At 43.8% G+C, this 12985-nt stretch overlaps 1 protein-coding gene across 2 annotated transcripts in view; it reads right to left on the bottom strand.

The window, feature by feature from the left end:
• LOC123756772 (uncharacterized) overlaps nucleotides 1-12985 on the bottom strand; it is a 75294-nt gene that overhangs the window by 4150 nt on the left and 58159 nt on the right. The window contains exons 8-12 of one of the 2 annotated variants that reach the window (XM_069331858.1): nucleotides 9700-9850; nucleotides 8930-9005; nucleotides 5993-6169; nucleotides 5597-5681; nucleotides 2317-2392 (exon numbers count right to left, since the gene is read on the bottom strand). In XM_069331858.1, the coding sequence (XP_069187959.1) occupies nucleotides 2317-2392; nucleotides 5597-5681; nucleotides 5993-6169; nucleotides 8930-9005; nucleotides 9700-9850 (565 nt within the window). The remainder of the gene's footprint in view (nucleotides 1-2316; nucleotides 2393-5596; nucleotides 5682-5992; nucleotides 6170-8929; nucleotides 9006-9699; nucleotides 9851-12985) is intronic. The other variant, XR_011229715.1, reaches the window with a different exon arrangement.

Raw genomic sequence — 12985 nt, 5'->3', positions numbered from 1 at the left:
AATCAGAGCCCTGAGGCAAACAAATAAAGAAAGAAAAAGACACAATGAATTGCCAGGAAAGATTAAAAAAATAAAACTTCGTTTTACTAGAAGATAAAAAATATAGATGGGACATGCTCTCAACATGCAAAATACTCGAACAAATTTTTTAAGGGTAGACGTATCACAAGAGAACAAATGGAACAAGTTGTAGGCATAAACAACATTAACCGCCAATTCACCTCACCCCAAAATAAAAGGCTCTAGAACCTGTTGATTAAATTCTCAGATTCGGACCCAAAGAGCTAAAGCTCAACATTAACACGTACAATCAGGTGAATATAACTTGGCTTACTTACTTACTCTTATGTTCAAGGCAAATGAACATAAGGTTATCCTTATGTTCATTTAGTAAGAAACATAAACTTAGTGGATCACCATAAGTTGGTAATAACAACACAAGGCGCTCAGCCTCTTGGCTGTAGGTCGTTTTTCTCAACAACATCACCCAATCAGCGGTCATTTATTCCTCAGCCGACTCGTATCTGGAACGTGTTTGGTCAACAAAACAAATACACATATCGAGGAAAACTCGACCAGATAAAGGCTTCCCCACACAATTCACTCCAGGGGCCAGATTCACGAAGCAGTTACGCCAGCACTTACGAACCTGTACATCTTTTCTCAATCTTTGGCGGGTTTATTTACAATTATTAAACAGTTAATGAGCTCCGAAGCACCAGGAGGTTGTTTATAACAATTACAACAGTTGATTGGCAAGTTTTCATGCTTGTAAACTGTTTAATAAATGTAACCAAAGCCGTCAAAGATTGAGGAAAGATGTACACGTTCGTAAGTACCTGCGTAACTGCTTCGTGAATCTGGCCCCCTGGTTTATCCCAATTCCCTACTTCATTGTTAGATAGCTTTAAATGTTAGCTTACTCGTAATGGGAACAACGAAGAAGCTCGTTAAATAAAGGAGTCTCTTGGGGGACAGCCTTCAGATGATGTAGGATAACAGTGCTATACCTGCGGGTTCATTAGGTGTATCACCATAATCCTAGCCTTAGTTTAACAGAGAGAGAGAGACAGAGAGAGACAGAGAGAGAGAGAGACAGAGAGAGAGAGAGACAGAGAGAGAGACAGAAACAGAGATAAAGATCGAGTTTGAGAGAGCATGAGAAAGATCAAGTTGGGAGAGCTAGAAGAAGAAACAGAGAGAAAGTGAAGAATATTTTATGAGACATCAACAAAAGAATATTTATCAGGAATATGACAGCCAGCTGGAAAGTTTGCAATCAAGATGATTTGCGGTTCCTCCCTCCCTCCCTCTCTCCATCCCCCCCACCTCCTTCTCTATCTCCCACAACCTCCTCCCTCACGCCTATCTCCATCTTCCCTCCCCCCTTCCACCAGCCTCCGTTTCCTCCTATCAGCACTCAGGATATGCTGGGCAGATGTGCATGAGTGTGTTATCTTCCTCTCCGTGGTATCTGTAGGTGTTGTCTGTCTGCCTGCATCTTGAACCTGTGTCTGTCTGTCTGCATCTTGAACCTGTGTCTGTCTGCCTGCTTCTTGAACCTGTGTCTGTGGTACCTGCCTGCTTCTTGTATCTATGAATATCTACTTGTAGTTCCAACGAGTACATACTTGTAGTATCTACACGAGTATCTACTTGTGGTATCTGTACGAGTATCTACTTGTGGTACTTGCTTGTGAAACACGTGTATGGTTGCTAATGACTCCCTGCAGTCTTGCAACACCTACGAGAACCTACGTGTCTACATTCCTGGTGCTGGCAAAGTGAAGTTTCTGGTACCTTGTTGTCACAAGATTGTGAGGTCTACCTGTGGCATCAGCTTGCTTGTGGTACCTGTATAAGGTTATTCCAGTGGCTGCTCAGTGGAATAACAGAAGCCAGCAGCTGATGCGTAATGAGCTTAGCTTAGACTATAATGACGTCTCACTATGTCTCTCCCCCTCCTTCTCTCTCTCTCTCTCTCTCTCTCTCTCTCTCTCTCTCTCTCTCTCTCTCTCTCTCTCTCTGCCACCATCCAGAAGGACTAGACCCGATATACACCAGAATTTTACACTACCTGTAGTACCAGGAGCCGTCCGACATACCAAGATTCCTCCTGTTACTGCAAAACTCAACTTACAGATATACTCGCATACCCAGACTTACCTCAAGTACCGAAGGATCTACCCATCATACCAAGACATACCCGCCGTGCCAGAGGTCTAAGCCCACCGCTCTAAGACTTGTGGTCAGCAAGAAGTCTTACCTCCAGGATAAGCACTACAGGTCGGGGGAAAACACATTCCGTCGACTTACTGGTTAACACCGTCGAAGTCTGCCCCGATGCCCACGTGGTCGACGCCCGCCACCTTCCTCACGTGGTTGATGTGAGCTGTGGGGGAGAGAGAGAGAGAGAGAGAGAGAGAGAGAGAGAGAGAGAGAGAGAGAGAGAGAGAGAGAGAGAGAGAGAGAGAGAGAGAGAGAGAGAGAGAGAGAGAAGGGTAGAGACAGAGTAAGCGACGTGGATAGCCAATTTGGTCGTCATTCACTTGCTAACTCCAATATGTCTTTTCGTTCTACTTGAGTTGGATAAGGGGGTAGGGTGGATGAGGGAAATATCTTTCCTCCTGCTATTGTGAGGGGATGAGAGGGAGAGCGAAGGTAGGCCGACGAAAGGGGAGGGAGGAGAAGGAAGGGACTAATCTATGAAAATAGGAAACAAATATTTATACAAATATGTATAAGTATTTCCTTCTCCTACCACCCCTTTAACATATACTTAATTTCTAATCTAAACGCCAATTACTATTTAGTATGCTAAAAAAATATCAGATTCAGGAAACACAGATAATAAATTTGGTAGGACGCAGTCTGCAGAGAGCTGATCACTGCCGCCTTCTGTAGTCACAATGAATAGTGACGGTATAGTGAGTCTCCTTCCAGTGATTTCCCGAGAGACAGAAAGATAAGGTAATTATCAGCAGAAAGCTCTAAGCCATTACTACTATATAGAAAAAGACAGAGAGAGAAATAGTAAGAGAGAGGGAGATGGAGAGAGAGAGAGAGAGAGAGAGAGAGAGAGAGAGAGAGAGAGAGAGAGAGAGAGAGAGAGAGAGAGAGAGAGAGAGAGAGAGAGAGAGACGGACAGACACTCGCTCCCGGCTCACTATGTGATAACGAGCCAATGAAAACACTCCTGTTATCAGTAAATGATATAGTAGTTTAATAATTAAATCACACAATCATGTAGTCATGTAATTATTATTCTCATGAAACGCTGATTCTGTGACTCAGCCGCTTAGCAATTCCAGGCCATTGACACGATCTCATAAACATTACATATTTAATGAGGCTTTGCCTAACGACAAGCGTTCTAATCTACACTAACAACCTGACCTATCAAGACCAATTACCGCGAGTTCGAGGTGTCATCAGTCACCCCGTCCTCATGAACGAGAGGCCTCGTTAATCTACCGGTTTATGAACGACTAATCACTTTAGCCACGACCAATCACGTTCGACCTTTTCTCGAACAATGGTTCGAGAAAATGCTATGCGAATAGAAGTTAAATCGCCCAACTTAATCGAGGCTTAACTATATATACCGAATTCCTATATAATTTATCAGTTTTTTTTATACGAGGATATAAAGATTGTTAATACACAGTTCGTTATAACTGATGAATGCGTCTTTGGGGGGTCAGTCAGGTCCCTCGGGGTCCAGGAATTCACCGCTCATTTAATTTCTCTTTTCCTTGCCTCTCTGGGGACACGATGTATGCAAGATCTAATGCATTATTTTCTCTTTCACTTTGAAGCCGTTTTCAGTCGCCCGCGCACGACGAGGCGGAGGCTTCTGGCGCAGATTCCAAAACGCTTAAGCGACGACGCACTCAAGTTGCCTCTCTTAATACGTAGCGAGAGTTGGGTCGTGTGCGCATGCGTTGGATGAAGCGCCCAGGGGACAATCAGAAGACAACAAAGCAATAATGTTTTACTCTGAGGTGTTGAGTGACACACACACACACACACACACACACACACTCACACACACACACACACACACACACACACACACACACACACACACACACACACACACACACACTCTCACACACACACACACACACACACACACACACACACACACACACACACACACACACACACACACACACACACACACACACACACACAGGGGGCCTCGTAGCCTGGTGGATAGCGCGCAGGACTCGTAATTCTGTGGCGCGGGTTCGATTCCCGCACGAGGCAGAAACAAATGGGCAAAGTTTCTTTCACCCTAAGTGCCCCTGTTACCTAGCAGTAAATAGGTACCTAGGAGTTAGTCAGCTGTCACGGGCTGCTTCCTGGGGTGTGTGTGTGTGTGGTGTGGAAAAAAAAAAAAAAAAAAAAAAAGTAGTTAGTAAACAGTTGATTGACAGTTGAGAGGCGGGCCGAAAAAGCAAAGCTCAACCCCCGCAAAAACACAACTAGTAAACACACACACACACACACACACACACACACACACACACACACACACACACACACACACACACACACACACACACGTACACACGTTTAAGTGTGTGCCCATGTATGTGCTCCTTCAGTACAGCATGATCGCCATAGCTAAAGACACTATAGTCCATTCGGGCAGGAACCCAACCGGCTGCCAGCCACACACACCGGTGCTTAACCTAAACCTTAACCGAATGCCGGGAAAGAATACAGTAACATAAAAGACAACTCTGTGAAGCTTTATCAGGCACGAGTATCGTGTCATCACGGGCTGACTTCAGATTGAAATAACATTACGTTATTATGCAGCTTGGAAATATTTTAAAGCAGTTTCGACACCCAGGTCCCACGATTTTAGTAAATTGTACTGGAAAAGTAAACAGTTTACATCTTAAGTGTGAAAGTATGGTCCTGGATATGCCATGAGGATACGGACTCGAGTAAACGTACGAGTAATCAAAAACATGTCTCAAAGGTAATTTTAAACAATGAGTACACATTATCCGCTACGAGCAATATCCAGATAATATTTCCATGAGTGGAAAAAAAACACTAAAGATATCTGGAAAGAGTTATTTAAGAACGCAAGACGGACAAGTATAGAAATGCAGGTAGCGACGTTCTCATTCGAGTGAGTGAGTTTGACCATCAATTCTCATTATTACCTTTGTTGGAATGAACAATTTAATTTCCATAAGTATATTCGATCGAAGGGAGACTGGTATTTTTTGTAATACCAACGTGGTATTAAAAATATGTAATCCACGACTCGTTATTTAACCAGCATCTATAAAACTCTCTCTCTCTCTCTCTCTCTCTCTCTCTCTCTCTCTCTCTCTCTCTCTCTCTCTCTCTCTCTCTCTCTCTCTCTCTCTCTCTCTACCATCAATTCCTCTACTGAGATCCCGCGAGGGAAGCACAAAGTGCCTCGCCAAGGCTCTGGTAAAGAAGTATTCCTGAAGCAATCACTTGATTAACCTGGAAATTATTATTCATTTCACATTATGCCACGCTTTTCATTATCGACTCTAATACTGACGGGAAACGTGTTTATATATCAGTGCAAGAGACTCACCGACCACATCCTTGACGGAGGCGTGTTGACTGCAGGTGAGGAAGTGGTTATAGAAGCTCACCATCACCAAACCACCGTTGACAGCCTGCCGGTGGAGGGAGAGAGAGCACTCGTTACCCAGGCACCACACAGCGAGGGCCAGGCACAGTGCCCATACCCAGGGGGGTGTTTTTAGCACTATATTATGGCAGTGACTGTCTCATTGATGTGGCTTTATTTACCCCTCAATCCTCCCCACTCACACCCCCACTCTCCCCAACTCACTCTTATCTTTCTCAGATCTTACCTCACTCTCCCAAACGTCCCCTCAATCTCCTTTACTCTCACCAACTTCCTCTCCCTCTTCTTCACTCTCCCTCACTCTCCCTCACTCTCCCTCACTCTCCCAACACTCACCACCTTCCTCAGGATGTCGTCCGGGACGTTTCTGGGGTTCTTGCAGATGGCGTAGACGGAGGAGTGACTGAAGATGACAGGCGCTCTGGACACCTCCAGCGCCTCCTTCATGGTGGCTTGTGAGACGTGGGACAGGTCCACCAGCAGCCCCAACCGGTTCATCTCCCTCACCACCGTCTGGGAGAGAGAGACGGGAGAAAAGTGAGAGATGGGGTGTCTAGTAGGTTCCTCATCTCCCTCACCACCGTCTGGGGGAGAGAGAGGGGAGAGGTGAGAGATGAGGGGTCCACCAGCTTCCCTCCAACCTCCGATTGTCAACATTCGAAGGACGTATAAAATGTAAATAAATGTATTATATATATATATATATATATATATATATATATATATATATATATATATATATATATATATATATATATATATATATATATAAAACATTATCAAGTTCGAGAACTTTTTTTTTGGTAGAAGTGATAAGTTTCAAAAATATTGATAATCATAATGTTTCAAATGGAATCGTAGAAGCAAGTTTCATATAAATAAAATAGCTGGTAATATTAATAACATTACCATGGGAGACAGAAATGACTAAGATTAGAATTCTAACACAAAAAATCAATATTGGAACCCATGAAAACAGTATTGTAACCGCTAAAAACAGTATTGGAACCCCAGAAAACAGTACAGAATCCCCAGAAAACAGTATGGAAACAAGTGAACTCCATGAAAACAGTATAGAATCCCCTGAAAACAGTACTGAACTCCCTGAAAACAGTACTGAAAGAACTGAACTCCCTGAAAACAGTACTGAAAGAACTGAACTCCCTGAAAACAGTACTGAAAGAACTGAACTCCCTGAAAAAAGTACTGAAAGAACTGAACTCCCTGAAAACAGTACTGAAAGAACTGAACTCCCTGAAAACAGTACTAAAAGAACTGAACTCCCTGAAAACAGTACTGAAAGAACTGAACTCCCTGAAAAAAGTACTGAAAGAACTGAACTCCCTGAAAGCAGTACTGAAAGAACTGAACTCCCTGAAAACAGTACTGAAAGAACTGAACTCCCTGAAAACAGTACTGAATAAACTGAACTCCCTGAAAACAGTACTGAATAAACTGAACTCCCTGAAAACAGTACTGAATAAACTGAACTCCCTGAAAACAGTACTGAATAAACTGAACTCCCTGAAAACAGTACTGAAAGAACTGAACTCCCTGAAAACAGTACTGAATAAACTGAACTCCCTGAAAACAGTACTGAAAGAACTGAACTCCCTGAAAACAGTACTGAATAAACTGAACTCCCTGAAAACAGTACTGAAAGAACTGAACTCCCTGAAAACAGTACTGAATAAACTGAACTCCCTGAAAACAGTACTGAAAGAACTGAACTCCCTGAAAACAGTACTGAAAGAACTGAACTCCCTGAAAACAGTACTGAAAGAACTGAACTCCCTGAAAAAAGTACTGAAAGAACTGAACTCCCTGAAAACAGTACTGAAAGAACTGAACTCCCTGAAAACAGTACTGAAAGAACTGAACTCCCTGAAAACAGTACTGAAAGAACTGAACTCCCTGAAAACAGTACTGAATAAACTGAACTCCCTGAAAACAGTACTGAAACCCTGGAAAAAAGCACTGAAACCCCAGGTAAACAAACACTGACTGGGGGCGTGTCAAACATATTATATTCTCCATTTTGTTGTGCTGGGGAATCCACATATTTTTATTCGAATAAATTGGTCAGATTAGTATACCATAAATGTTTAAATTAATAAATATATTGCAGTGCTACAGAAGCCTTAAATTCCTCTTGTATTTATATTATTTTATTGTATTTTGTTGTATTTCTACATTGCTATCTTCATCACATTTTTTGGAGTAGAAATTATTTATTGTATCGAAGAAGTCATAATACTGATTATTGAATTTATGAAAATCAGATCTATATTCTTCTCAAGAGTTAATAGTAAAACTGTTTTAATATGTTAAATAAATATTGATTTATTTTTATTATATTAATTTACTTGTTTACTATAATTTAACTGTTCCCTTGATTACATTATTAAATTAACCAGATATTAAATTAATAATTAAATATTGATAGTCATATATTTATGTCATATAACAGTGTGAGTAACATATTTATTACCTATAATATCTCATGTTGATATATATATGACACACTGAGTGTTAAGTGAGGGAGGAGTATATACTGTGTGTCACACTTAGTGTTATGAGGAGTATACTGTGTGTCACATGTTGTTTAGGATTTGCTGCCTGGAACAAAAAAATCCAAGTAGCACGGGCTATGGTGACCCCGTAGTGGACTTTTTTTTTGTGTGTGTGAGATAAAGTATTTGTATTTGTATGTGTTTTGTATTTTTGTATTGAGTGAGATAAAGTAATATAGCTATTTCTGACAGTAGAACAACATTTTGACTACTGTTCACAGAGCCCTTTTTGTTCCTCTACTCACCCCCCCCCCCCCCTCCTCCCTACTCCTCGCCCTGCAACAAATCAGAAGCCACCTTTGCAACATCCCAGTCATCATCATCAAGTTGGTAATGCAACAAAGTTTTCTCTCATTTACAAAGCCTGAAAAGAATTATCTATTCAGGCTCTGAAAAAAGTCTCTCTGACTCTGAATAGAGTCTCTCACCGCTGGACCAGCCGACGCAAACCTCGAAGAATGACTGATGACTCTCTGTCTAGCAAAGTTTGTTTTGCTTTCAAGCTTAAAGCCTATTGACCTTGTAGGGATTATTGGCCCCTCTGGTCAGTCGGCAAGCTTAGTTACCCCATAGTTGCGGAAAGGAAGCTTGATAGTCTTAACAGTATTAGCCACAGGAACCACGCCAGAGAGGTACGAAGACGTATATATACACACACACGGCCCGAAAGTGTACTTGAGAACATGACAGACAGACTTACCCTGCCAAAGTGAGTGAGGCCCCTTGGTGAGTCAGGGTCCTCCAGGTCCGTCTCCCGCGCCCTGGCGCACTCCGCCCTGGAAACATAAGAAAAGGTAACATTAATGTGTATTATACTCTGAAATGGTCAAATCCACAAGGGCCGTGACGAGGATTCGAAACTACGACCGAGAGGATCCCGGACGCTGCTTTAATCGACTGAACTACGACATGGTTAGGTTGTTGTTGTTGTTGTCTTAGATTTAGCTACTCAGGACCATGTGTCCATGTAGCACGGGCTATGGCGACCCCGTAACAAGCGTCTAGGATCCTCTCAAACGTAGGTTCGAACCCTCGACGTCAAGATCCCTGTGGATTTATTCATTTGATGCATCACACTATTGTGATTTCTGTGTGTTCTGAAACAGTGTATTTACAAATGAACCATTTAAAAATGAAGCGTTTAGAAATAGAGCATTTTTGAAATGGGTTATTTTTTTTTTAAATGGGGCTTTTGAAAATTGACAAAAGTTTGAACTGGGATGTTTTTGAACTGTCACAGTAATTTGAGATATATTTTATCTTATTTTTTTGGCTTTGGTTGTTTGAGAATACGAAAATTATATTCATTGGAAACTGTGTGAGCAAAGACACGTACATAAAATGTGAATAGTGTAAAGTGATAGATACGGCTGGACTCACCAGGGGAGGGTGCTGGCGGTGTGGGTACTCACCAGGGGGTGCTGCAGGTATGGGTACTCACCAGGGGGTGCTGCAGGTGCGGGTACTCACCAGGGGGTGCTGCAGGTGTGGGTGAGGGTCAGGTAGCGCACTCCCAGGTCCCTCAGGGCCCTCAGGACGCCGAGGGAGTTCTGTATGGCGTGGCCGCCCTCCACGCCGATCAGGCTGGCGATGCGTCCCTCCTTGAACGCTGCTTCCACCTCTGACGCAAACAAACACCTGCCTTAGTCTCCACCTCTGACGCAAACAAACACCTGCCTTAGTCTCCACCTCTGACGCAAACAAACACCTGCCTTAGTCTCCACCTCTGACGCAAACAAACACCTGCCTTAGTCTCCACCTCTGACGCAAACAAACACCTGCCTTAGTCTCCACCTCTGACGCAAACACCTGCCTTAGTCTCCACCTCTGACGCAAACACCTGCCTTAGTCTCCACCTCTGACGCAAACAAACACCTGCCTTAGTCTCCACCTCTGACGCAAACAAAGACCTGCCTTAGTCTCCACCTCTGACGCAAATACCTGCCTTAGTCTCCACCTCTGACGCAAACACCTGCCTTAGTCTCCACCTCTGACGCAAACAAACACCTGCCTTAGTCTCCACCTCTGACGCAAACAAACACCTGCCTTAGTCTCCACCTCTGACGCAAACACCTGCCTTAGTCTCCACCTCTGACGCAAACAAACACCTGCCTTAGTCTCCACGTCTGACGCAAACAAACACCTGCCTTAGTCTCCACCTCTGACGCAAACAAACACCTGCCTTAGTCTCCACCTCTGACGCAAACAAACACCTGCCTTAGTCTCCACCTCTGACGCAAACAAACACCTGCCTTAGTCTCCACCTCTGACGCAAACACCTGCCTTAGTCTCCACCTCTGACGCAAACAAACACCTGCCTTAGTCTCCACCTCTGACGCAAACAAACACCTGCCTTAGTCTCCACCTCTGACGCAAACAAACACCTGCCTTAGTCTCCACTTCTGACGCAAACAAACACCTGCATTAGTCTCCACCTCTGACGCAAACACCTGCCTTAGTCTCCACCTCTGACGCAAACAAACACCTGCCTTAGTCTCCACCTCTGACGCAAACAAACACCTGCCTTAGTCTCCACCTCTGACGCAAACAAACACCTGCCTTAGTCTCCACCTCTGACGCAAACACCTGCCTTAGTCTCCACCTCTGACGCAAACAAACACCTGCCTTAGTCTCCACCTCTGACGCAAACAAACACCTGCCTTAGTCTCCACCTCTGACGCAAACAAACACCTGCCTTAGTCTCCACCTCTGACGCAAACAAACACCTGCCTTAGTCTCCACCTCTGACGCAAACAAACACATGCCTTAGTCTCCACCTCTGACGCAAACAAACACCTGCCTTAGTCTCCTCTTGTGACAAAAATACCGGTATGATTTTCGACAAATAAAACTAAGGACACACAAGCCAACAAACAACTGCAAAACACACACAAACATACCGTGGTATTGGACATCAGTGCTACAGACCAACAAACACAGCCAGTGCCAGGGAGCAACAAACACAGGCAGTGCCACAGACCAACAAACACAGGCAGTGCCACAGACCAACAAACACAGGCAGTGCCACAGACCAACAAAGACAGGCAGTGCCAGGGAGCAACAAAGACAGGCAGTGCCAGGGAGCAACAAAGACAGGCAGTGCCAGGGACCAACAAACACAGGCAGTGCCACAGACCAACAAACACAGGCAGTGCCACAGACCAACAAAGACAGGCAGTGCCAGAGATCAACACACACAGGCAATGCCACAGACCAACAAAGACAGGCAGTGCCAGGGAGCAACAAACACTGGCAGTACCAGGGAGCAACAAACACAGGCAGTGCCAGGGAGCAACAAACACACCGGCCTTCATTAAAGATGGCAGCGAACGAAGGCAGTGATAATTCTGACATCAAAAAATCATCTTGCCGCCTGGGCTTTTAAGGTAAGCCAACGGAGCCTCCAGACAGGCGAGGGAATGAAGGCTAATTTCCTCCTCCACTGTGTTGAAGTCCGCCTACACCCCACCACCACCCTAAATGCACGCACGTACATATTCTATATATATATATACACACACACACATATTACATACATATCCGCTCCTGTGCCAGGTAAGTCCACTACGGGCTCAACATAGCCTGTGCTACTTGCTCCGCTCCTGTGCTAGGTAAGTTACGGGTTTCACCATAGCCCGTGCTACTTGGAACTTGTTCCGAGTAGCTGAATCTTTAACAACACAACAACATACATACATATATGAACATACATACACATCAACCCCATGCCCTATACTACCTACCTGGAGAACACACATACCATTGAGACGGAGTATGATGGAGATAGTTTGTTTAAGTGAGAATGCTAAGAAAGTAGTGTAATAGGAAATCAGATGCACCAAAATACATACGACTACGGAGGCGACTGAATTCAAGGAATGGATAAACGAGAAAATCCAAGATGCAACTGCACTCGCAAAAACAAAACTATTGGGAGTCCTACCTAATGCAGCCTTCTCTCAACATTATCATGTTTTAAGAAAGGAGAGGAGAAGAAACGATGAGCTGAAAGCTGATTGTCGATCAGGAAGAACTCGTCATTTAAGCTTTCAATCCTAGAACATGAAGATTTCAGGGATTTCATAACAGGGAAGATAAGGGGCCCGACGGCTGAGTGGACAGCGCTCGGGGTTCGTAATCCTAAGGGTTTGGGTTCTATCCCCAGCGGAGCCGGAAACAAATGGGAAGAATTTTTTTCACCTTGATGCGCCTGTTCATCTAGCAGTAAATAGGTACCTGGGAGTTTGACAGTTGCTACGGGCTGCTTCCTAGGGATGTGTGTGTGTGTGTGTGTGTGTGTGTGTGTGTGTGTGTGTGTGTGTGTGTGTGTGTGTGTGTGTGTGTGTGTGTGTGTGTGTGTGTGTGTGTGAAAAGAATTCAGGACTTGCCCGAAATGCTATACATGCTCGTGGCTGTACAAGAATGTAACAACTCTTGTATACATAATTAAAAAAAAAAAAAAATAAATAAAAAAAATAGAGGCATGGCCTTAACAGAGAAAACTGAAGAAATAGGCCAGTTATTATCCCAGAAAAAAATTGTCTCAACCAAGGAGGGATAAATTGGGAAAATAGGGAATTCCATCGGGTCGCAAATACATTTAAAAGTTAAATTCATGGGAGTTGCAATTGAAAACTTGCCGAGATAACATGTCAGTGGACACATACGAGTAAGGAGTAGAGTGATGAACCAGCCAGATTCAACGTGATATTCACTGTGAATTAGTCAGCCATGAAGTCAAATTTGAGACGAACTT

This window comes from Procambarus clarkii, chromosome 26 (assembly GCF_040958095.1).
Source record: "Procambarus clarkii isolate CNS0578487 chromosome 26, FALCON_Pclarkii_2.0, whole genome shotgun sequence".
Taxonomy (NCBI): domain Eukaryota; kingdom Metazoa; phylum Arthropoda; class Malacostraca; order Decapoda; family Cambaridae; genus Procambarus; species Procambarus clarkii.
The sequence above is the reverse complement of the archived record's forward strand: the minus strand, read 5'-3'. Positions and strand labels throughout refer to the sequence as shown.